General features: G+C 37.3%; 2 protein-coding genes across 3 annotated transcripts in view; one reads left to right on the top strand and one right to left on the bottom strand.

The window, feature by feature from the left end:
* naa35 (N-alpha-acetyltransferase 35, NatC auxiliary subunit) overlaps nucleotides 1-13,602 on the bottom strand; it is a 162,691-nt gene extending 149,089 nt beyond the window's left edge. The window contains exon 1 of the mRNA XM_083553965.1: nucleotides 13,596-13,602. The gene's annotated coding sequence lies outside the window, so the exon portion shown is untranslated. The remainder of the gene's footprint in view (nucleotides 1-13,595) is intronic.
* Nucleotides 1-20,012, top strand: part of frmd3 (FERM domain containing 3) — a 41,396-nt gene extending 21,384 nt beyond the window's left edge. Inside the window, exons 6-14 of one of the 2 annotated variants that reach the window (XM_083553974.1) lie at nucleotides 542-665; nucleotides 1,987-2,074; nucleotides 2,484-2,572; nucleotides 4,151-4,214; nucleotides 10,475-10,563; nucleotides 10,973-11,047; nucleotides 11,205-11,273; nucleotides 11,844-11,968; nucleotides 16,442-20,012. In XM_083553974.1, the coding sequence (XP_083410100.1) occupies nucleotides 542-665; nucleotides 1,987-2,074; nucleotides 2,484-2,572; nucleotides 4,151-4,214; nucleotides 10,475-10,563; nucleotides 10,973-11,047; nucleotides 11,205-11,273; nucleotides 11,844-11,968; nucleotides 16,442-17,097 (1,379 nt within the window). In that variant the 3' untranslated portion in view covers nucleotides 17,098-20,012. The remainder of the gene's footprint in view (nucleotides 1-541; nucleotides 666-1,986; nucleotides 2,075-2,483; nucleotides 2,573-4,150; nucleotides 4,215-10,474; nucleotides 10,564-10,972; nucleotides 11,048-11,204; nucleotides 11,274-11,843; nucleotides 11,969-16,441) is intronic. The other variant, XM_083553975.1, reaches the window with a different exon arrangement.
* The last annotated feature ends 2,931 nt before the right edge of the window (nucleotides 20,013-22,943 follow it).

Below are 22,943 nucleotides of genomic sequence, written 5' to 3'. Positions count from 1 at the left end.
CAAGTTGCAGAGGTTCCCAGGCACTTTCCTATGAAGGACCACTTCATTGAGGGCCGTGGGCCAAAAGTAAATATTGTATTACACCAAACATTATATTCAAATAAAAGTAGCAATGGTTCCTTTTATTTATGATTTTATAATACTTAAGAATAAATAAATAAAAGTTTTGTAGTTTTGTTTTCAAAGTTCTAGTTCAGTTAAACTTCACAAGTCATATTACAATCAGAAACAATCCAATTTATTGTACAATACAGTTGAATGCCTAATACAGATATTTAGTGATCACTAATGAGGGACAGGAAGCTGATTCTTACTTTTTTTATGCTTATCCAAATGGTATTCCCCCCCCCCATTTTTTTTTTATTTTCTCATGTATGCTGGGCCAAATCAAAGGTCACCACGGGCTAACTTTGGCTCATGGGCACTAATTTGGGCATCTCTGCTATAGAGAAGTCAGTCAGACATGTGTTCATGTTGTAGAAAATTCCCTTGATCAGTGTTTTGGTCAAGTTTTCTAAATGATGTACCCGTTGCCTTATAGCTGAAATCGGGGACTACGATGAAGATGAGCACCCTGCCGACTACATCAGTGACTTCAAACTGTTTCCCAAACAGAGCCTCAAACTGGAGCGCAAGATCATGGAGATCCATCAGAACGAGTTGAGGTGATGCCCTTTTTAGCACAAAAGTAAAGCACAAAAATGTTAGCATGTTGTTTATAGATTAGTTTAGTTTAGTTTAAAGTGTCAATACTTTATTTGTGTAGATTTACAGGTTAATGTTAAAAAAAATATATATCTATATTTTTTTTTTGCAAAATAAATTTTTTAAGATTTCTGTAAAATGCCAGTTAGTCATTCATTTAATTTATTATTAGCTATCTTACCAGCTAATGTGGGAAAAAACGTACATTAATTCTGTATTCTTATCTATACAATGGGCTTTACGTTAGCGTTTATGCAAATCCTGTTTTAAAGGGCTTTTAAATTTCAACATGTCAGCAAAGTTAAATAGCTAACAGTTAGCATGCCAGCTAGCTTTTAAGCTTTGTGAACAATGTGGTATTCTTATAGACATGGCTTATTATGTGGTCAAGAACCAAGCTAACACCAAGTTACCAACCAAACAGAGAGTGAAATAGTCTGCCCTATCTTATTTATTAATTTATTACAGTGTCTTTGTTTAGCTAATGCTAAAAAACAACCACACAGACAAACGGTTTATGTGCTATATATAACCTTGACTGAAGTTGTGATAACTCTTGGCAGTAAACACAATAAAAATGCTTCCATCCAAATGATTTTTTGTGTAGTGAATAGAAAAACTACATTTTGTAGCAAAAACTTGTCCATTATGGTTTTGTGAATCAAATCATACATGATGGAAATGTGTCAAAGACAACATTTCTTTTTCTGACAAAAGAAAACATATGTGGAAGCAGGCTTACTGCACCAACAGGCTGCAAAAACTCACATTCTGCTCCCACTCACAATGCACAGAGGATACCAACTAGTAAATCTAACTAGCTCACATGCTAAGTAGAATGTCAACAACTTGTTCTTCTCCAGAGAGCAAGGTTCTGCTCCTGAAGTTGACACGATCCTGCTTTCCAGGGGTCTACTAGCACACTTGATGTAATACAGTATTTAAACAGCCCTAAAGAAGGCAACTCTAACTAAGGGGGAACATTAATAAAAAGTCGATGTTTAAAAATACAGTATTGGGAGCAAAAGCTCTTACACTAAAGTTTGTCCACTTGCTGGCAACTCTTCCAGATAGTTATTTTTAGTTATGTAAGACCAGACTTCTATTTATTTGAGTAACGATTAAGCCAGAGCACTGAAATGCCCCATGGAAAGAGCCCATTCATATTTTAAGCAGATGTGTGTTCCTACTCATACAATCTCTGATTGGGAGACACAGTGTTCATGTTAATATCAACCAGATTAACAACAGATTAAGTTTGTTGTCTTTGCCACTTCCTAGAGGTCAGTGTACAGCCCTGGCTGAGCTGAACCTACTCCAGAGAGCACACACTTTGGACACATATGGCGTAGACCCTCATCCCTGCAAGGTACCATCTCCATCATATTCTGTACTATATCTCAATGTTTCCAGGTTATCAAACATGGATTACATTAATCACTGATTACTTTATGTACAGTGTAATGATTTGTATATAGTTCACACCTTTATAGTTCACACCTTTTCTTCAATGGTGAGTTAACATCCAGATGGTTGTATTCAGAATTAATAACAGGCAACTTTTAAATGTCATGTCAGTATTTACAAAGGTAAAGTGTTGAAATTGTCTATTTTGAGGGCAGTGCAAATCACTAATTTCACTCTCCATTTCTAACTGTATTTCTAACTTCATTCTTTGTATTTCTGTTTCTTTTGTTAGACTGTCTTACAAAATTCACTTGCTTCTAACAGGAATTAAATCTTTCCTTGACCTTATGTTCATTCCTCTTTTTTTTTAGGACTTCACCGGAGCAACAGCATTTCTGGGATTCACTGCTCGGGGCTTTGTTGTTTTCCAGGGTAACAAGAGGATCCACTTGCTAAAATGGTACAAGCTTTTTCGTAACATTACTTCTTCACATTTTTAACTTTATTCTGCCTCTTTGTAAGTTTTTGCTATACTTGAATCTCTCTGCCCATTTTGTTTCACTTTACCAGTAGTAAATCATCTAATAATTTATATTATGGCATTTGGAAGTTATGTATGTAAATATGCAGGATGTTAACATGTAGAAATGCAGGCTGTTATGTAGAAAGGTGAACACTCTTCAATTTTATCCATAATGCAGCAAATACAGTATCTCACAAAAGTGGTACCTCTCACATTTCAGCAAACATTTTAATATATACAATACTATAGAAATAAATCTTGGATATATTTTAATGTAGTCAATGTGCAGCTTGTATAGTAGTATAGATGTACTGTCCTTGAAATAACTCAACAGACCATTATTGTCTAAGTAACTGGCAACAAAAGTGAGTACACCCTAAGTGAACATGTCAAAACTGTGTCCAAAGTGTCAGTATTTTGTGTGAGCACCATTGTTTTCTAGCACTGCCTTAATACTTCTGGGTGTGGAATTCACCAGAGCTGCACAGGTTGTTGCTGGGATCCTCTTCCACTCCTCCATAATGGCATCACGGAGCTGCTGGATGTTAGACACATCACACTTTTCCATCTTCCACATGAGGATGCCCCACAGGTGCCTAATAGGGTTCAGGTCTGGAGACATATTCGGCCACTCCATCACATTCACCTTCAGCTTCCTCAGCAAGGCAGTTGCTGAGGAAGTTTACCCCAGTTTCTGAAGAGAGGGCATAATTTTTTGCTTCAGAATGTCACAGTACACATTGGAGTCCATGTTTTTACTCAATGAACTGCAGCTCCCCAGTTCCAGCAGCACTCATGCAGCCCCAGACCATGATGCTACCACCAACATGCTTGACTGAAGGCAAGACACAATTTTCTTAATACTCCTCACCAGGGCGTCGCAACACATGCTGGACACCATTATCCCATCTTGAAAAACCGGTGTATGACCCTGGCCACTGTACTGTAACTCAGTTTCAGGGTGTTATCGAACTTCTTATAGTCTTGGCCATCTTTGTGGAGAGCAACAATTCTAATTCTTAAATCCTCAGAGAGTCTTTTCCATGAGGTGCCATGTTGAACATCCAGTGGTCAGTGAGAGAATTGCACTCAAAGCACCACATTTTAACTGCTTTATTACAAGATACACACATTTTCATGGTCCTGTCAAGCAGAGAAAAACATAAACATTATGTATAGGACATGTGGCCTTGCACGAAACACAGCTGTTTACACATCGCTTAGGGTGTACTCACTTTTGTTGCCAGCTATTTTGACAATAATGGCTGTATGTTGAGTTATTTCAAAGGGCAGTAAATCTGTACTGTTGAACAAGCTGCACATTGACTAATTCTAAAATGTAGCCAAGTTAAATTTTTATAGTATTGTCTCTTTAAAAGATATAATAAAATGTTTGCTGAAATGTGAGGGGTGTACTCACTTTTGTGAGATACTGTACAATTACTAACCTTGCACGGATGATGTTTCAATAATATTTCAATGCACTAAACACTGTGATCTTTTCCTCTTCGGCAGGCCGGATGTCAGCAGATTTAAGTTCGAAGGGAAAACTTTTTACGTGATTGGTATACAGAGAGAGGTAAGATCCCTGTCACAGTTGTACTATGTACAAAATATTCGTGTTTATTACTTTTGTGAATATTACCATTTTTCTGCAGACCTCTGCGAAATAAAATCAAGCGACTCATTGTATCATCTCATGCATGTCATTGGAAAAAAAATTGAAAAATTGCTTTCTGTGTATGAAATGATTCAGCTTGTCATGCTCATCGTCCTGTTTGTGTTTTGATGCTTAATATCCAGTTTTACACACGCTTCTGTCTTCTTTTCTCTGTGTGTGTTTTTATCATCGCTGGTAAGTAAATGCACGTCATGAACATCTGTAATACACATCATACCGCTTTCATACATCTTTACTTTCCCCTCTTACTCTGCAAACATGCTTGATTTTTAAACAGAACTTAGTAATTCTGTCCAACAAAGCATAACCTGTGCGATGTATCAGTAACACTACATGATTCGTCATGTCTTAGGATCTGATTTAATTAATAGTTACTGCATCATGAACTAATGGTAAATGAAAGCATGGACTAATCAGGAACTAATAAAGAGCTAAGACTAAATTGTTTGGGATCATTCATGTTTTAACAGCCAACTTATCTACCCTAGCAAGTTTTTATTAACGCCCTAATTAAAAGCTACATGTAAACTTTATCTAATGAAATCTTTTAATGAAGAACAAGGAATAGCAAACCCTACATATCTTAATGACCTTTTTCTGAATTAACCACACATTTTATTGTATAACACAAGGGTAATTGGATAAAACGTTTTATGTTTTATGCTTTTATTGTATAATCAACTAAGTATTTATGACAAAACTAAATTCCTCATTTACAAACATCTGGATAAGCTTCGAACATGACTAAATTATGCCAATAGATAAATTGCCACCAGTACAGTGCTTCCTAGAACACGTTGATTAATATCTGGAAATTGTATTGCAACAGGTTCTACTGTCAAAACCATGCTTTTTTTTAAGGAAATTAATCAACACATGATAAACCAACAGATCTGAGACAATGCTGTGGTAGCATTTGTATTAATCACATGGAAAGATATACACTATATGGACAAACGTTTGTGGAAAGCTGACCTTAAGATTCGCATGTGCTTTTTGAACATCTCATTCCACATTTAGCCCCCGGTTTCTGTTATTATAACCTCCACACTTCTGGGAAGGTTTTGTGCTTGTGGAGATTTGTACTCATTCAGATACATGGGTGTTTGTAAGTCAGGTACTGATACAAGGTGAGGGAGTCTGGAATGCAGTCAGTGTTCGAAATTCATCTCAAAGGTGTTTAAATTCAAAGCTCTATAGCAGGCAACCACACATGGCTGAGAAAGTCAGGTGTCCCAATACTTTTGTTGAAACAATAAGGTCAAGCCAGTTGTTGTAGAAACTGTATACATGTGGATTTTTAGTTTTATAGACACCAGCATTGACTGCACCCCTTTGAACAACGTACCACTTGCATTACCCAAAATTCTTTAGTGGTTGTCCCATCTCCATCGCGAATATGCATTGAATATACATGCAAGTTTTGCAAAAATCTTCTGATCGAAAAATCTTGTATATTATCTCGTACACTACAGAACAATTAATTTGTTTTACATAATGACTGATGTGCTGGAGATGTTACATAGCAAACTCAGCAGTTTCCTAATTGAACGCTGGTCACTTCATCCCAAGGCACAACCGATTTGGTTTCATTATGTTGTGCCTGCTTATTATATTTTATACTATCATTTTTATTCATTTGTGTTCACTCTAAACATGCTATTCCAAAGAAAAATATCTGTCTTATAAGATTGCCTTGTGTGATTGCTCCTATCCGGCTCCTATCAGCTCTTAAATCCGATCTGTGTCATGTGATCTTGAGCAGTCAGAACTCCAGCTTAAGCAGAATCCACCGTAAGTTATAACAGTTGAGGCTGTCGGTTCAAACTGATAGATTGCTGGAAGCACTACCAAAATAGCAATGTTTTGAATCATAGAGACAGTAATTTTGGCTTTGAAAAAAATAATTGACATAAGATTAAGGATGCTTCGGAGCAACAAAATAGAAATAGAAATGGTGCTGCAAGAGAGGGAAATTGGTCATGTTGTTCTGTGAGTTACCAGAACACTAGACAAAAATGGCTGTCTGTAAACTTATGTACCCATAACTCATGTGTCCAATAACATTTAAGAGAGTTTTTTCTTGCCACAGTCGCACAGGCTGCTCATGAGGGATAAATACACATCGTTTACCTTAACTCCTAAATTCTGTAAAGCTGCTTGAGACAATGTCTGTTGTGAATAGCGCTATAGAAATAAACTTGACTTGACTTGACATGTATGCAGCAAATATATGTGCTGTGTCAGTACGAGGCCGTATTTATAGGATGATATATACAGGAGGTAAATGTGGCCGCTTTGGCCTAGCCAGACTTCTAGTTACCTGTACCTGGTACTTTTCTTCATATTGCCAAGAATCATCTACTTTTACAAGAAGACACAAACATTTCAGGTGAAATCCAGAGACCCCCATCGGAAAACATGTAGGGCATCTAATTTACTTCCCATCAACTGCTTTCATACACTGCTAACCTTTATACCAGATTCATTTCTCAATTCTGATTGGTCAGAAAGCAGTGACATCTCTGTGAAGGTCTATTCAGCATTAGGCTTGAACAGTTGTGCTGACTAAAACCTAAATCCTTATCCTAACATGTCAATGTTTCTATAGTAAACAGCTGTAGTAATAAGGACATTGACATGATCAAAGCCTAATGAAACAGAATTTTAAAAATATTATTTGTATTTTTAATGTTCATTAACAAAACATATATTTGATATGGTGAGAGCTTTTTGTCTAATAGGAGCTTCAGAATGTAATGCAAAGAATTCATATACATCTTCCAGTCCAGTGATTATAACTTACATCAAAAAAGCACATTATGTTACGGTTGTTAAAATTGTTTTAGATTTGTTTAGATTCTGAAACTTGTGGCTAGAAAAGTGTACAAAAGATTTCTAGAATCTAGATCTAATAACAGATGTTTAGACAGTTTGTCTAACTAGCACAATACTCATTCAGTTGCCATACATGATACTTATACTCTACTACCTAGCATTATTTAGCTCCCTGGTGTTATCTAGTGATCTTGATAGTAACGACTGATGGATCAGTTTGGAGAGATGTACATTTGGCAGTCAGTCATAACAATTCCAGGGCGGTCTACAGTGCTCGGGTTTTCCCCTCTACTTTCTTCAGTGATTAGATGTTGTGACTTATAATGAATCATTGTCTCCTCTGGCTACTGGACGTATCCCAAGTTAACCCAAATGTACCTTGGTAAAGCCAGTTCCTGGCAGAGATACCGCTCTCTCAGGGCTGCATGCAGAGCGGCCTGTGAGCCTGTATTGATTTCTTTCCAGCTTCATTCTGATGCTTAGACAGTGGTGAATCAATCCTCCGTCTCATATTACACAACATGAGCCTAATGGAACAAATTCTCTTGACAGTTCATTTTTTTCACCTCCTCCAGAGCACATGTTCAACCTTGCTGTGATGCAGCACATATATTTCCCTCCTACCAGCCTGGCACACATTCCCAGACCAATGCATATATTTACCCTTGTTCAGCCTAACATATACACTATAACCAAAATATACATCATTTTTCAACAGCCTATAATATATTATACAATGCAGTCAGTGCAATATGTTAACAGCTGTTCAAATCAGCATTTAAACGTATGTGCAGCATAAGTGATATACCGCATATATACTCCCCATCCAGCAATAAGCCATGTACATTCTACCTCTATAAAGATTTAGTCATTCATTCATTATGGATAACAAATGGAAGCTTATGACCACAAGTTAGTGTCAGCAAAGTGCAGGCTGAGATATTTACCTCCTGTCATGGAGTTTTCCTTTATGGTCTCTGACATTTTTTAAATAAAAAAAAAACAAAAACAAGACGTATTAAATGTCACATATCAGCTACACCTACCAGATAGACGGTGGTTCCACTGATTGAATGGGTAGATTCTGTCTGGCCTGCAGATAATTGCAATTAACTTTACTGTACAGTCAGCTGGAATGTTCTCTTTCATGGAATGGCCTGCCCAGTCACCACATCTAAATCCTATTGAACTGCATTGGGATAAAGTGGTTCACACAGTCAAGTTTGGCAAGTTTTACAAGCGGCATGGCAAAGTATTTCAGCTGAATGTTTGGAAAAAACGAACTGTCCAGATACCAAGAGTGTGTAAAGCTCTCATGCTAAAGGGATGATTTTTCAATGAAAATAAAGTTTAACATCTATACATTTATACATTTGTACAACCATTGGGTGAATTTTGGGTCGAAACATGTGTCCAAATATGTGTCCAAAAAGACTTTAAACGCCCTTCTGATTTTCTGTGATTGCTCAACAAGTCTGAGTGCTTGGCCCCCTAAAAATGCTGATTGCATTTGTGAAAAGCGAGTTACTTCTAAACTAAGTGTGGAATTTCACGTTGTATTTACATTTCATGTTTCTTTAATGCACGTGCATCAGAGCCAGTCTAATGCACCTTCATTAGTCTAATGCATACTCTAGCTTGGATATTTAGCTTTGTAGAGACCCTCTGGCCCCTCTAGAGTTTCACTCTGAAACGGTGTGGAATGTAATTCAATTAAATTACTGACATGCGATCACTTAAGTGTAACCTTAATATCAAGCGTGTGTGTGTGTGTGTGTGTGTGTGTGTGTGTGTGTGGTGCTTGAGCTGCAAGTATTCCCTCAAACCAGCACATCAAAGCAAAGCTGTCAGGAATACAGGATTGGAGATGCATTTTATATCATACAGTTTGTTCCGTGATGCAATGAATGACATTTTGCACTAGGTCAGCGTTTTCTCGAAATCAACAGTTAGAAACAACGTGTGTGCTACTAGATAAAAAAGCAATTCAACAGCAAAGCATGCTGTTAATACAAGAAATACCACAGCACTGGGGAATTCTTGAATCTGATTGGTCAGAAGGGGTTGATTTCATTTTAGATAAAAGCTGTTTTGACAGTAGTTCCAATTGCAAAGTAATGCAAAGTATTGCATTAGCTTTTCTAATACAATATTGTCTCTATAGTATGATATCATTTACAGAGACTTGTGCATTGAATGCTCCACAAAGGAAAAAATTTAAAACGTTTAAAATATTTATTTATTTTTTTTATTTGTATTTTTTAATGGAGTTTTCAACACTGTATTTTCTTTACAACTCTAATAGCAACTATAAATTGATAAAAAAAAAAAGAAATTTGATAAATGCATAAAAAAAAAATATATATATATATATATATATATATATATATATATATATATATATATATATATATATATATATATATATATATATATATATGGTCCTTTAATTGAAAGAATTTATGGCTAACTGAGAAAATAGAAGGAAAATAATCAGTAAATCAGCTGTACAACTTTTACATTTTTCTTTCTTAGAACAAATTGTAGGGTATTTCTGTTAAACCCAAATACCATGTAGTTTATTTTACGGCTCAAATATTTTGCGTCTTCTTCAGTTTTACATTGGAGCTACAAGCCTGTGAAAGTCATGAAAGCATTTTATCTTGTTTTTTATTAGTATCTACAACTTGTGTGCCAAAATCAGCACTCACCAGTGTTAATCTCGTTGGAAGATTGCCAGTTGAAATCCAGATGATCGTGGGTTCATCTGAGGCCTGGCTTTCATCTGAATTGCCGTTGCTGTTGACTAAATTGGGTGTAAAGAATTGGGTATCAATTTTGAAAATAAAAGTTAGCCAGATTTAATATCAGAATGATTGACATGAATTGGCATGTATAATTGCATTTATAGAGTAGAGTTAATTGATATTTCTTGCATTAGGGAACTGCACAGTCACATGTAACACTTCTTATTGAAAGAGTGCGCTCCGCTTTGTACTGCAGTATTGATTCCCACTTTCACATTCTTCTTTTTCTTCCTATAATGCCACTGGGATTCCAGTAAATAAAACTTAAGACCTTCATTTCTCTTTCTCTCTTTGTGTGTGTGTTTGACAGAGGGTTTGGGGTCAGCATTTTGTTCAACTCTAATCAGATTTCATTATCGTGTTCTTTGTTGACCTCCCTCCATCTCATGCCTAAATCATTCTCCCCTTCTCTTGTCCTTATTTCCTTCCTTTAATCCCACCCCCTCCCTTTCTGCTCTCGCTTTAACTAACTTGCAGATGATTAACTTTTGTCATGGTTTTTCTTTTTTGCAGAAGAAACTGGTTTTGACATTCCACACCTCCACACCAGCAGCCTGTAAACACCTATGGAAATGTGGCGTCGAAAATCAGGCATTTTACAAGTGAGAGCACACACAAATACACACACCACACAGATACAGGCACAGGCACAGACAGACACAGGTGGCCCCATAATCTAAGCATAAGCAGAATCAAATTTCTGATGAAAGCTCTTTAATTAAGAAGCCATTGAGAGGAACAGAGAACATGCCTCACTGTGCACAACAGGAACGACCCTTATCACCGCAGCAGGGACCACACACACACACACACACACACACACACACACACACACACACACACACACACACACACACACACAATGCCTAGGCAAGTTTAAAATGTAAATGCAGAACTTTTCTATGTCATTTCAGTGAAATACACAGTATATCTGCTTTCTTATATTAGAGCTTTCAAAATATCTCAGGTTATTATGGGTTTTTTTTATACTTTCAACCCCTTTTTGTGCAGATGTGCAAAATCTAGTCAGATCAAGACTGTATCCAGCAGCAATATATTTTTCAAAGGGACAAGATTTCGTTACAGGTAAAAATCTAAAGCCTCTTTAAAGCATTCAGTTAAATGGGAAAGTCTCAAAATGTATTTATTGTACATTCGCTTTGTTTCTAATTTGATCTGAATATACAGTAATATTAACAATAATATTGCATATAAGTAAATGACGTAAGGCTTCATTTGGCAGCGGCCGTGTTGCTAAAGAGGCGATTGAAGCCAGTTTAAAGATCCAGAGGGAACCCCCAGCTGTTCACAGGTCAGCGATTATATCTACTTCACCCCAAAAAAATCACCATAAGCTATATGATTAATGTCTTTTGTGATTAAGTGACTTGATTTGATTGGAAATTAAATTGTAAAAGATTTCCTTGAGACACATGGGCTATAAATCTGAGTTAATTCTGAACATGTGACGGTCTTAAATATAATATTAAATATGATATAATAATTATATAAAAATAATATGAAAAGCCAATCGTGTGTAAATGCAGGCTCATGTAATATATAGAAAATTGCAAATGCAGACAAATTCAATAGAGTTTATTCTAGCGTTTTTGTTACACCAATTAGTGTTGTAGGGACCTTGATAAGGAAAGAATCATGTAGGATCACATGTAATCACAAAGTCTATAGACTTTAAGCACCTTTTGATTTCATTCTTTTGTGTCCCTTTTGTTTTAACTCTAAAATATGGCATTTCTCAGGACTACTTTCGATATTTTAACGTAAAGGGGTTCGTCTTGGAATCTTCTCAAAAGAAAACTTGTGTCTGACCTAACCGTTTTTTCCCTCTCTGTTGTCTGCTGCTCTGATTATTTTGCCACAGGTGCCAATTGGGTCAGAGCAGAAGTTTTACCTCACTCAGCCATAAGCACCTCATAATGAACATGGAGCCTCTGCTGCCAGCGCTCAGCTCAAACAGAGAATACAGGGAGGCCTCAACTGATAGCGGTAATGCTCACACACACACACACACACACACACACACACACACACACACACACACACACACACACACACACACACATGCAGAGTGCTGACAGGTGGGAGATGCTCTGTTCTCAGGGGCTCAGTGGAAATTGAGCAGCTGAAGTTCTTTTCTCTGTGGAGAGTCCAATCAGAGGGTTAAAAATATGCACCTGATTATCTGAAGGGACAGAGAGGGTGTCAGCTCTGATTAATAGGGCCGTGTTCAGGCTTGCACGGTGTCTAAGGGTGCACTGGAGTTTTAAGCTACATGCTAATTTAGAGCTGCTTGACCTGGCACACGTGGAAGCACACAGCAGAATCATCAGAGTTCACACTTTTTCTAAATGAGCACACGTGTTCCTGAACATAGCTCGAGTCTTCAGCTCGGTCGTTTCTCTCAGGGCGCGGCAAAGTTGCTGAAACATGCACTGTAGACGAATGTCTCATACGCAGAAACACAGGTGAACGTACTATGAGATCACGAGAAAAGTTGCAGAAGGATTTGAGTTGCAAGATAGCGACTACAGTGTCAGATATTTCTTTACATTCTATACATTTGGGCCAAAACCAAGAAATACTGATTGCTGCCCAGACTTTGGGTATGAAGCCATTATTCACTTTGCCCTTCAATGCCATTTGTTAACATTGCTGCTCCTGTTGTGTATAGTAATGTCCATTTATACCACAATGTTGGTGAGTTGTTGAATATTTTTAGTTTATTAATTCTATTAGGATGAATAATCATTTCCATAGCAATAACTTTCTCAAGCACCTTTATGATGGACACTTGACTGATTTTAAATCTTTTTGAAATTTGGAAATTCATGCAAAAAATTGATATGAAGTAATTTATATGATGACGTTTTCTGTGAGGAAATATTTGTCTCCAGGTTCACCTGTTATGAGCAAAACTTGTTTCTATGGTGCAACTATAAATGGATAAAATGTAATGTTACTGTTGATAACATGCTGTGCCATAAGTGGGGAAAAAAGAAGCTAAGAGTATACACTAACACACACATGGAAACACATAGAGAAAAACACTTTTTTATTATAGGACCATGGTGCTGTTTGAACTTTCATAGTACATCCTCAGTGCCTCCCAAGAATTTATGTCCCTTTACAAAATAGGCTGTTTAATCCAAGCTGCCTTTCAAAGACCTACCATGTCACTTTATTTGTGTATGTGTGTGAGTGTGAGAGAGAGAAAGGACACAGGGGGATGTCCTGGGATCTTAAGGCCTCTGCAGTGTGTGCAGCTTACTGGGCTTGATATATTAGATCATATTCGCTGCAGGCTGTTGCAACACAGATACCAGTGTAAAAGAATTGCTTCACATTGAGCCAGTTGAACATAAAACAGCCAGTGCTGGCTTAATTTAGAGAGGAAGAACTGTATACTTTGGCAACATATAGTATAATAAAACAGCAAGGAAACCGAGTTCAACTGGATGCACTGACTTTTTTTTTTTTTTGTAATAGAAAAAGAATGCATGCATCAGGACTCTAATTCTGTAATTAAGAATATAATTTGTGAACAAGTAAATGAATTACATTAAAAAAAAGTGTCTTTGCTTTACCAGGACTTACATACATATTTTAGTATTAAATATATATTTGTTTAACCTTTTCCCTTAGAGGCTCACTTACCCCATCATCCCTTGCAACGCAAAATGCAGATAGATTGGTAAATATTTATTTTTGGTGTATTCTATTTCACCTCTCACTTCATTCCCACCCCCACAGTTTAAATCCTTTATGGTATATAGTTGGAAGTCATGTAGAAACTAAGACAAGTTTCTATTTAATACTTTTCTTCAGCAGTACATATGATGAATGAACGTCCTCGTCCCATTTGCTTTCGAATCCATCTTCTACATCTGCCCTGCTGGATAATGGCTCGCGTCAGCTTATCTTGTTATGTATCTTCAATAAAATATTTGCAACCAATAATCTAATCATTTTAAATGGTATTTGCAGGAGACCTTTATAACTCTTGATAGCTGTATTTATAGGTTTTGACCCATTCTACCTCCATCTCCACAATTTGCTTTCCCCCTTTACTATGGCCTCTTACTGTCTGTGGGCATACAAATGTCTTACAGCAATCCTTTGGAACGTTTCTCATCTCTGTAATCAGTCTCTGAGATTTGCACTGCCATGTGCCATGGATAATGTTGTAAAAATAGCCCATCCTGCATTTGGGATGATCCGGTCTCTAATGCCCCGTCTACTGCTAACATCTCAGCCATTCAGTGGCAAGCAGGGGTCAGGCCAGTCACTCAGTAGAATGGGTGTGAATGTATATAATCACACTAAACCCAGTTGGAGTAGCCAGCATAACACATGACCAGAGTACAACAGAAACTCTCAGGGTTTAAAAGGATCAGAATGGAGCAGCAGTTAGAGAGGAACAAGAAAAGACTGAACTGCTCAGACAAGGTTCTAGAGAGAGGTGTGGGTGCTGGTAGGGGCAAGACAAGTTTCTGGTGGACAGCATATACATGGGCAAAGATCAAGTTCTTGAAAGCTTGCTAGTTCACCATGAGGTTCTGGAGTCCTGTAATGAAGTGGGCAAGATTCAAGATGAGGTTTTGGATCGCAGTATGGGTTTTGTCAAGGTCTAAGCTATAATTCTGAAGGGTGGATTTGACAAAAACAAGTTTCAAGACAAGGGGGATGATGTGGATGTGGGCAAAGTTAAAGACAAGGTCCTGCATGGTGGCATGGAGGTGAACAAGGTTTTACATTTTAGTTTGAATATGGACAAGGTTCAAGGCAATCCTATAGAGGGTGGCATGGAAATGGACAAAATTGAAAACAAGATCCTGGAAGGTGGCATGGAGGTGAACAATTTTCAAGTCAAGTTTCTTAAGGGAGGTGCCGAAGTGGACAATATTTTGGGGGGAGGTTTGGACAGGGACAAGTTTCAACACAACGTTTCAGAGGGTTGCATGGATGTGGCCAAGTTTCAAGACAATGTTTTGAAATGTAGTGTGGATCTAAACACAGGTGAAGACAATTTTGTAAAGGAGAATATTGATGTGAAAGAGATACAGACTCTAGAAGAGGCTTTGAAAGGCAGTGTGGATGTAAATAAGAACAGTGTGGAATTGAGGAAGGCTCATGACACAGTCCTTGAGGAAAGTGTGGCTGTGGAGGAGGTTTTAAAAACCCAAGAGTGGATGGACACCTTGCGCTGCCAAGTGAAGATCACTACACAGTATAACCTGCAGCTGCGCATGGCCAATCACACAGGTCGGGATGTATATGTCAGGCTACTTGACCATGGGGAACGAATTGGCGGAAGTGGTAAGGAAGCATATTGCTCATTATTCAAATATTTTATATAGGATCCAAAAATGGATATCTCATGCAAGTTTGGAGGTTTAGACTGATAAATTTGAGAAGTTTTATTGGTTTCCCTGGTGCTTAGCACAGGTTTGATTATTCTCTCAGGCTTTAGACTTCATAAATGATAGCAAACAAGCAGAAGAATGACGCCAATGTCAACCTTTACTGAAAGCTGGCTGTGCAACATCTGTTTCTTTTTTTTACTGGCCCATGCACATCCTTGCAGAAAGTCGCCCACACACATTTAGTCTTTGTTGACTCTGGCTGTTGCCATGACACCAATCAGCGACAGACTGCTGACTCTCCTCCTCTTACTGGGGTTCAAATATGTGTATGTCTCTCTTGGTTTGTGTCGCCATGGTGACAGGTTCTCTTGTGTTCCGATCTTGCCTGGTGTGTAATGCAACATTGCAATAAGAATGACCCCATTTACTTCGATTTATATTACATTTGCTCTTTCAGCTCTATAATGCATAAGATATACTAGAATTTAGTATGATTTTTTAATTATTGCTTGATTGTTATTATATACACAAAGCAGTATTTCTGCTATTTTTTTATTTTAGATGTTTGGATAATTTGAGTGTGTTAATTAGCAGTACTATTTACGTTCTATTTTCCACTATAGGGTGTTATAGACAACTAGATTGGAGTGGTGATGATGTCACTGATGACTTAGTCAGGAGACTTGTCTTAATCCACACTGGCCAGACAGCTGGGTCTATTTTTACACTGGAGTTACCCAAAAGTACAAGCTGAAGTACAAGCTAAAGCCCTGTTCTCTCGAACACTCACACAGTCTGCGGTTCTCTTTCAGATAAAAATAATCTGACAAATTTTTATATGTACATGTGTACGCTCAGTGTACACATAATTAATTTGATATTTTTGATGAATTACTTGTTTTGTCATGTCATTCCATTATTGCTTCGCTTGACCAAGGACCCCCTTTCCTTTCTCTTGTCAGGTGCTCATCCATGTTCTAGTGACTACATAGCTTAGAGTACAGATTTGTCTCGGGTTTTGGTAGATTGTATAATAAAAGAAAGCATTCATCCCCATTACAGTAAATCCTTTTGATATTTTTTTGTGCTTCTATAGGTCTACTGACTTTGAAAGACTCGGTTCATTTGTTCCCACTGAAGCCATCCATGATGCCAGAAGAACCTGAGCTAGAGGAGACAGAGTTTTATGTCCAAGAGACAGGACCGGAAGAAACAGCTATTCCTGGCACTGAACTGGATGACGAGAGTTGCTTGCTGGAGATGGAGGAGGAGGAGGATGAAGACGGGTCTCACGCCATCTCAGATACAGCATACAGCCCATGTACAAGTGTAATGCCTACACCAGTGGAGGAAACGCAGGGTGGTGTTGACTTCCTGTTCCAGAGCCCTGGCCGCTTACTGAAGGAACTCCACGCTGATCCGGAAATGCAGGCGGAGCTTTGGGCTGAGCGGCAGCGAGAACTGACCGAAGAGGCCGTCTGTCAGTCACTGTGTAACCAATCAAGTGGCACGCCACAGATCCGGGTGTTCCTCCACAGCGCTGCCCGGCTCATAGCTGTTGTTTCGATTCTACTCCTTCTCCTACTGGTTCTTTTGCTGGTCTTGCTGGAGTCCGACTTGGACATTTCCTTCCTACAGGACATCCGAGACACGCCAGAGTTCGAGCAGTTCCACTATGAGTACTATTGCCCACTGCGCCGCTGGCTCTGCTACAAATTCGAAATCCTGACAGAGCGTCTGTGGGGAGACTGACCCAAACCTCTAATGGTATACGGCTACAAGGCCCTCCATCAGCAGGGATGAACTTTTGGGACACAGGGAGGGGAATGGACTGATCAGGAAGGAAGGTTTGCTCTCATACATTGTGCTATTTTTTTTTTTCAGGCTGGATTCACCCTCAACTGTAACTGTACGCAAAGCTATGTATAGTAGAGGAACTGCAAATGCTGTCCAGGCGAGTTGCTGAGTTTTAGTGGTAGCACTGAATGAATACAATAGATTTGTAGCAAAAAAGCAGCTAATCAGTGTGTATGAAGCTTCAGGATGAGATGCACCAACCCAATTCCTTCATTTTTCAATCCAATACTGATATCAGAGCTGTAACTCTCACCTTACAACTGATATTGCTGAGATTATAGTTTGAGATCTGAACCCAGTAGATCTTGTCTAAACCCAGTAGAGTTTTACTGGTCATGATAGTGTACATGATAGTGTTCTCCCACAGAGCTGTTAAATTCTCACAGCTGATTGGTCAGATACCGTATACAGCAGCAGTAGTTCATCTTGTTCAAATAGGTTTCTGCAGTAACAAGTCATTTATTAACAAAAGCATTTATGGCGGTTGTTCCACGTGAATGGTTAAAAATGGAGTGTATTCGTTTTCTATGATGAGAAAATTAAGATTTAGAGAACATTTGAGCTTGTTGTTTCAGTCAGAATTAAAGTGTCGTCAAGGTGGAGGGTTTGGCAGTTACATGACAAGCTTCATATTTTTACTTGCTCAATTCAAGAAAGCAAAATAAACCGAAGCTATTGAAGGAACGACTTTTTGTAGCTGCTATAACATAGTGATAACAGGAAGTGGCTTGTTTCACAGATGCTGTATAGCATAAAAATGAAAAAAATTAATAATAATTTCGTTGTAAATTAAAAATTGTAATCATTGACTTGCTGTGGTATATGAGGAATAGGGACGTGCTGTTATTGGAAAATAAGAATCAGGAAGGTAATAATGGTATGTTCAAAGTCCAAGCACTGAGAGCACTGCATTGGTAGGTTCTGTAATATTTTTCAGGATGTTGTTTAATAAAGGATAAAAAACAGGAAATTCAAAGTTGATTTTGGAGGACTATTTAAATGGATTTGCTTGTTATTAATGATTAATCTCAGTTTAGTTTATTGGTGTCATGTGAAGGTTTTGAACAGAATGTTCTTGTTTTCCAAATGAAAGCTCTAACTGATATAGTCATGGCAACCAAGCTGGTCCTGTGCAGGCTTCAAATGTTATGTACAAAAAGATTATAAAATTTCAAACATTTCCAGGTCAATATCAGTCTGATTCTGATAGTCAGTATTGGATCGGTGTATCTGTTGGAGCAGATGCATTCAATTCATCTCAGCATGGCAGTATCCTGTTATCTACTCATCTGATGTTCCATTGAAACCAGTAGCTATGAGTAAAAAAAAAACATATTAGGATGAATTAGCACATTTCATATGCATCAAGTTACAATTTTGTAGCAAACTCAGATAATCTTTTCAGTTCTCTCTTTAATGTTACTGTAATAATCATAAGCTTTCGTTCATAGCGGAATTTTTGGCTCCTGAGACAAACCTTCCCTTCTTCGCTCCTTAAAGCTACAGCATTTTGACTCTCTTGAATATTTCATGTGTAGTAAGGACAAGAAAGCTGTACTAAAAATTTCGAATCTGTTTTTAAACATTTTATACGTTTTTATGTCAATCTTACTTTTACTGCAATTTTTCAGCAAAAAAAAAAAAAACCTAACATCTTATTTAAACATATTTAATCGGGCCAGGCAGTGGAAGAAAACGAAATATTTTATACTGACAATTACATATCGCTGTGGATTTATTTCTTATAAAGAATAGCACAAGAAAAAAAAAAAAAAGTCAGAATATGTGATGTCATGAGCAGATATTTTGCATGGTGAGAAATGAGAGGGTGTTTGTAAAAGGACAAATTATATATCAGGTTGCAAGAGGTCAACGCCAGAAAATATGCCTTTAGGGTGTATGTAGGATGTTGAATCAGTTCTGAGATGGATCACTAAACATTATGCTTAAATCAGACTACCTACAGGGATGGACAAATCATAGATTCTTTAGATTTGTTCACCAGGCAATTATACCTGATTAATAACAATTCATTTATAACTGCTTAGGCTGGAACATGGTGGCTGATATAAAGTAATTATATATTGCAAGCCAGTTTTTGCATTGCATATAATATTGACTCTCATCTAACAAAGTGTGTAATGTAACACATTATATCTACAACCTTGACAAAGTCAGTAATTAAAAAATGTCAAATATCACTTGCCATGCCATCTGAGTGAGCGAGATGGAATTGCATTTTTCTTTCCAGTCAGTTTACAGCAACACTACCCAAACAGAGCTCATGTATGTGGAAGAGGGTCAATTTGGTCCTATTGTGCTACTCTGATGCACTTCATGTGTCTCATATGAAGCATCTGTTGGCTGGGTTTGTACCTGGCTTGTATCTTTATTCATTAAATATAAAAGCTACGAACCATCAGACTGGCTGACATGCAAAACATCTTAGCAAGTGGAAATACCTTGAATTTAATCAACTATTGTATTTTTTTAATAAGATTACAATAAACTGAATATAAGATTTTTAAGCCAGTTTCTAGTCGTTTTGGTATTAAAATAGTTTTGTTTGTTTGGTAATTTTTATAAATCATTCATATGAAGTAAAAAAGAATGATCTAATAATTAGTTTAATATTATTTTATGGTTTATTTCTTTCATATAACAAGAAAATGCTAGACAAACGGGACTACTGTAAGATGTTTTTACTTGCTGAGAATCTTTTTGCAGTCAGGGATTCGACACGTGTGCTATTGTGCTTCATATTACATGAAGACATACAAGCTGCACATCAAATATAATTCTAAAGAAAAGAATAGAGGCTTTTATTTAAATACAATAAATAACCCAAATAGTCCAGACCTAAAATATGCTTGTTCTGGCTGTCCTGGGAAATGATTTGTCCACTCCTGCAATATGTCTCTCCCATCCATGCTGAGTAAACACCCTGTCTTAAACACTCAATCCATTTTGCTCTAGAAGTCAGGAGTAGAATATTTCAGTAGGTCCAAAAAAGATTTAAAGAAAAAAAGAAAAAAAAAACTATTCAAAAACACCTTAATTTAAAGAGGTTTGGAAATCGAGGAGAAGGTAACACAAGGGCTAAAAGACGTAAAGGCGAGGTCATACTGCGATCACCCTTGATCACACGTATACGAGACGTGTAACGGCGTTCTCAGGACCGCACGAGACTTACTTAAGGATCTGCATCCAGCCTAGTGTATTCTTTACTGCAGCGAACATGAACATACTCACTCATACGCGTAGAGTCATAATAAGTATCTTATTCATTGCTATGTCATTTACAGCTCATCTGTGTTGTGGATATGCCATTAATGTACATACAAATGCATTGAGCATTAACCGGATCACTTCATATTTATTGTGATTGTAAGTGTATAAATGATCGGTTCTCCAGCATAAATTACTGTGACCATAGATGATCATTTGTTTTCATGAGACGTGCGTGCATTTGAGAATCTTTTCATTTCGCTTGTTGTGTATTGCTGTAGAGTGGATCGCATGCTCATGTCTGTAAATACTGTAAAAAAGAAAAAAAAAACCCACCATAATCATTGAACGAGTCTTAGAACTTGTGCATGCCATTTGTACGTGATCTTGTCATTGCTCATGTTGCAATCTTTTGGGCTTTGGGATCGAACTCGGATCATATTTACTCTGATCACAGATGTTTGTAAGATATAAGGATCTTCAGATCACATAATGCTAGTCTCATTGTTTTTTTGGTTTTGGACAACCTAAAGTGATTTGAGAAGGTAATGCATCCCATTGTTTCTGGTTCGTTTATGATCTAATGATTGCTGCTCTTCATTCTTGTATAATGAAAAAAAAAAAATCACAATAAATAAAAAACAGTAGCAGTAGAAATGTAGGCAGTAAATTTTAGACTTCTGCTTTTGTGTGTTACCTCATGAACAGTGAAACTAGATAACATAGGGCTCGAGGTTATTCTGTAGCTAAAACACTCATTCCATTTAGGGGTGGACAAATCATAAATTCATTAGTGAACCCATTGAGAAAATCCTCTCCAGACCTGCCTTAAGAATCTGACAAAGCTAAAATATGAAGGCAGTGCACTGTATGTAGCGAGCTAGTTTGCTAGTTGCGTACATTAATAGAGACAAAAAGAAATGTTAAAGGTGGTTTAATATCTTGCACATAATCCTTTATATAATGTAGTGCATTATGTTTGCGACCTCAACAATGAAGTCAGCGTGTCATTAGCCAATGTTTCTGCCAATACTCTTGTGTTCTCCCCATGCTAGCTTTTTCAATTTCTGTAAACCATAAGGTGTTGCAATAGCAGGAGGGTTATTTGACAGCATTACACAGACCTTGCTGCTGTTGTTGCCAAAACACCTTTGTTTTCAACATGTTGTGCATTCTGAGTTGCTTTTTCGTGCTCATTGAGATTGTAATGTGTTGTTCTTTGAGCACCCATCGAATGGTTATTTGAGCTACTGCTAAGTGGATGTTTTCCCTCAGCACTATTCCATGTCAACTCAGAAGACTGATGTTCTAAGAGATAGGAAGCTGTCAGTTTCTGAAACACAACCACTGAGATCACAAATGTCGCTCATTTTGCTTGATGTGCAAAAATGAACTGAATTAAGGCAACATGCTGCCATATGGATGATTCAACTATTCCATGAATGAGTATGTAATGCATTATTATTAAAGCTACTCATGAGTCCATATACAGTTTTCTATTGTAAGAATCCATAAAGTAAAGGGTTCACTGGTCAACTATACCTTAATAAAGACCTCCTGGTTGATATGTCCATCCCTTCCATAAGTCCAAATTCGCATTCCATATTCACAAAGTTCTATCTAGTGGAAAAAAATACACATTTTTTTTAATAACGAAGGCTTTATGACAGCAAATACAAAATTGGTTAAAAAGCTTTTTGTAGTGTAGACAAAGATGTTTCAGTCAGTCATATTATAACCAATGAAAATGAGTGAACTGCACTCTATGGACAAAAGTTTGGGGACACCTGAGAATAAGATTCATATGTACTTCATGAATTCCACATTAAGTCCAAATTTGCTCTTATTATAACCTTCACTCCTCTTAGAAGATGTTCCACTAGTTGATTTGTGCACATTCACCTACAAGTCAGGAACTGATGTAGGTGAGATGAGGAGGCCTTAGGTGCAGTCAGCATTTCAATTTATCACAAAGGTGTTCAGTAGGGTTGATGTCAGAATTCCTTAGTAGGCCATTCAAGATCTTTCATTCCAAAATATATCTAAGCCAAATGTTCATGGAGCTGGAGCTGCACAGGGGCATTGTCTTGTCTGCTTGAGCAGGTTTGGGTCATAATGGTGCCCTAATACTTTTGTCTATATTGTGTATAAACAAACATGCTCCACACATAATTTGTATTAGTATTATTTGGCTCATGGCCCACATACAGATTATTGTATAAATAATTAGGGTTTTGGGGTATTGTCCTTCTTCTAGATGGATTTTACTGAGATTATTAAAAATGATAATATGACCAAAATCTTACCCATATGGCTACAGGATATTTTGCTAGTAGGCACCTGAGGCCTAAACACAACTTTTTTAAAGAATGTTTTCCAAATATATAGATATGGAAGCTAGATATGAAATACACTGCTTATTTAAAATGAATAGGATGCATTAAGGATAATAATTTGTAGAAGATGAATGTAGGTTGCATATTGTTAGATGTTTCACACCATATTCATCTGTT

The sequence above is a fragment of the Silurus aristotelis genome (assembly GCF_946808225.1).
Source record: "Silurus aristotelis genome assembly, chromosome: 11".
Lineage (NCBI taxonomy): Eukaryota > Metazoa > Chordata > Actinopteri > Siluriformes > Siluridae > Silurus > Silurus aristotelis.
Note: the sequence above shows the minus strand (reverse complement) of the source record. Positions and strands in the feature narration are given on the sequence as shown.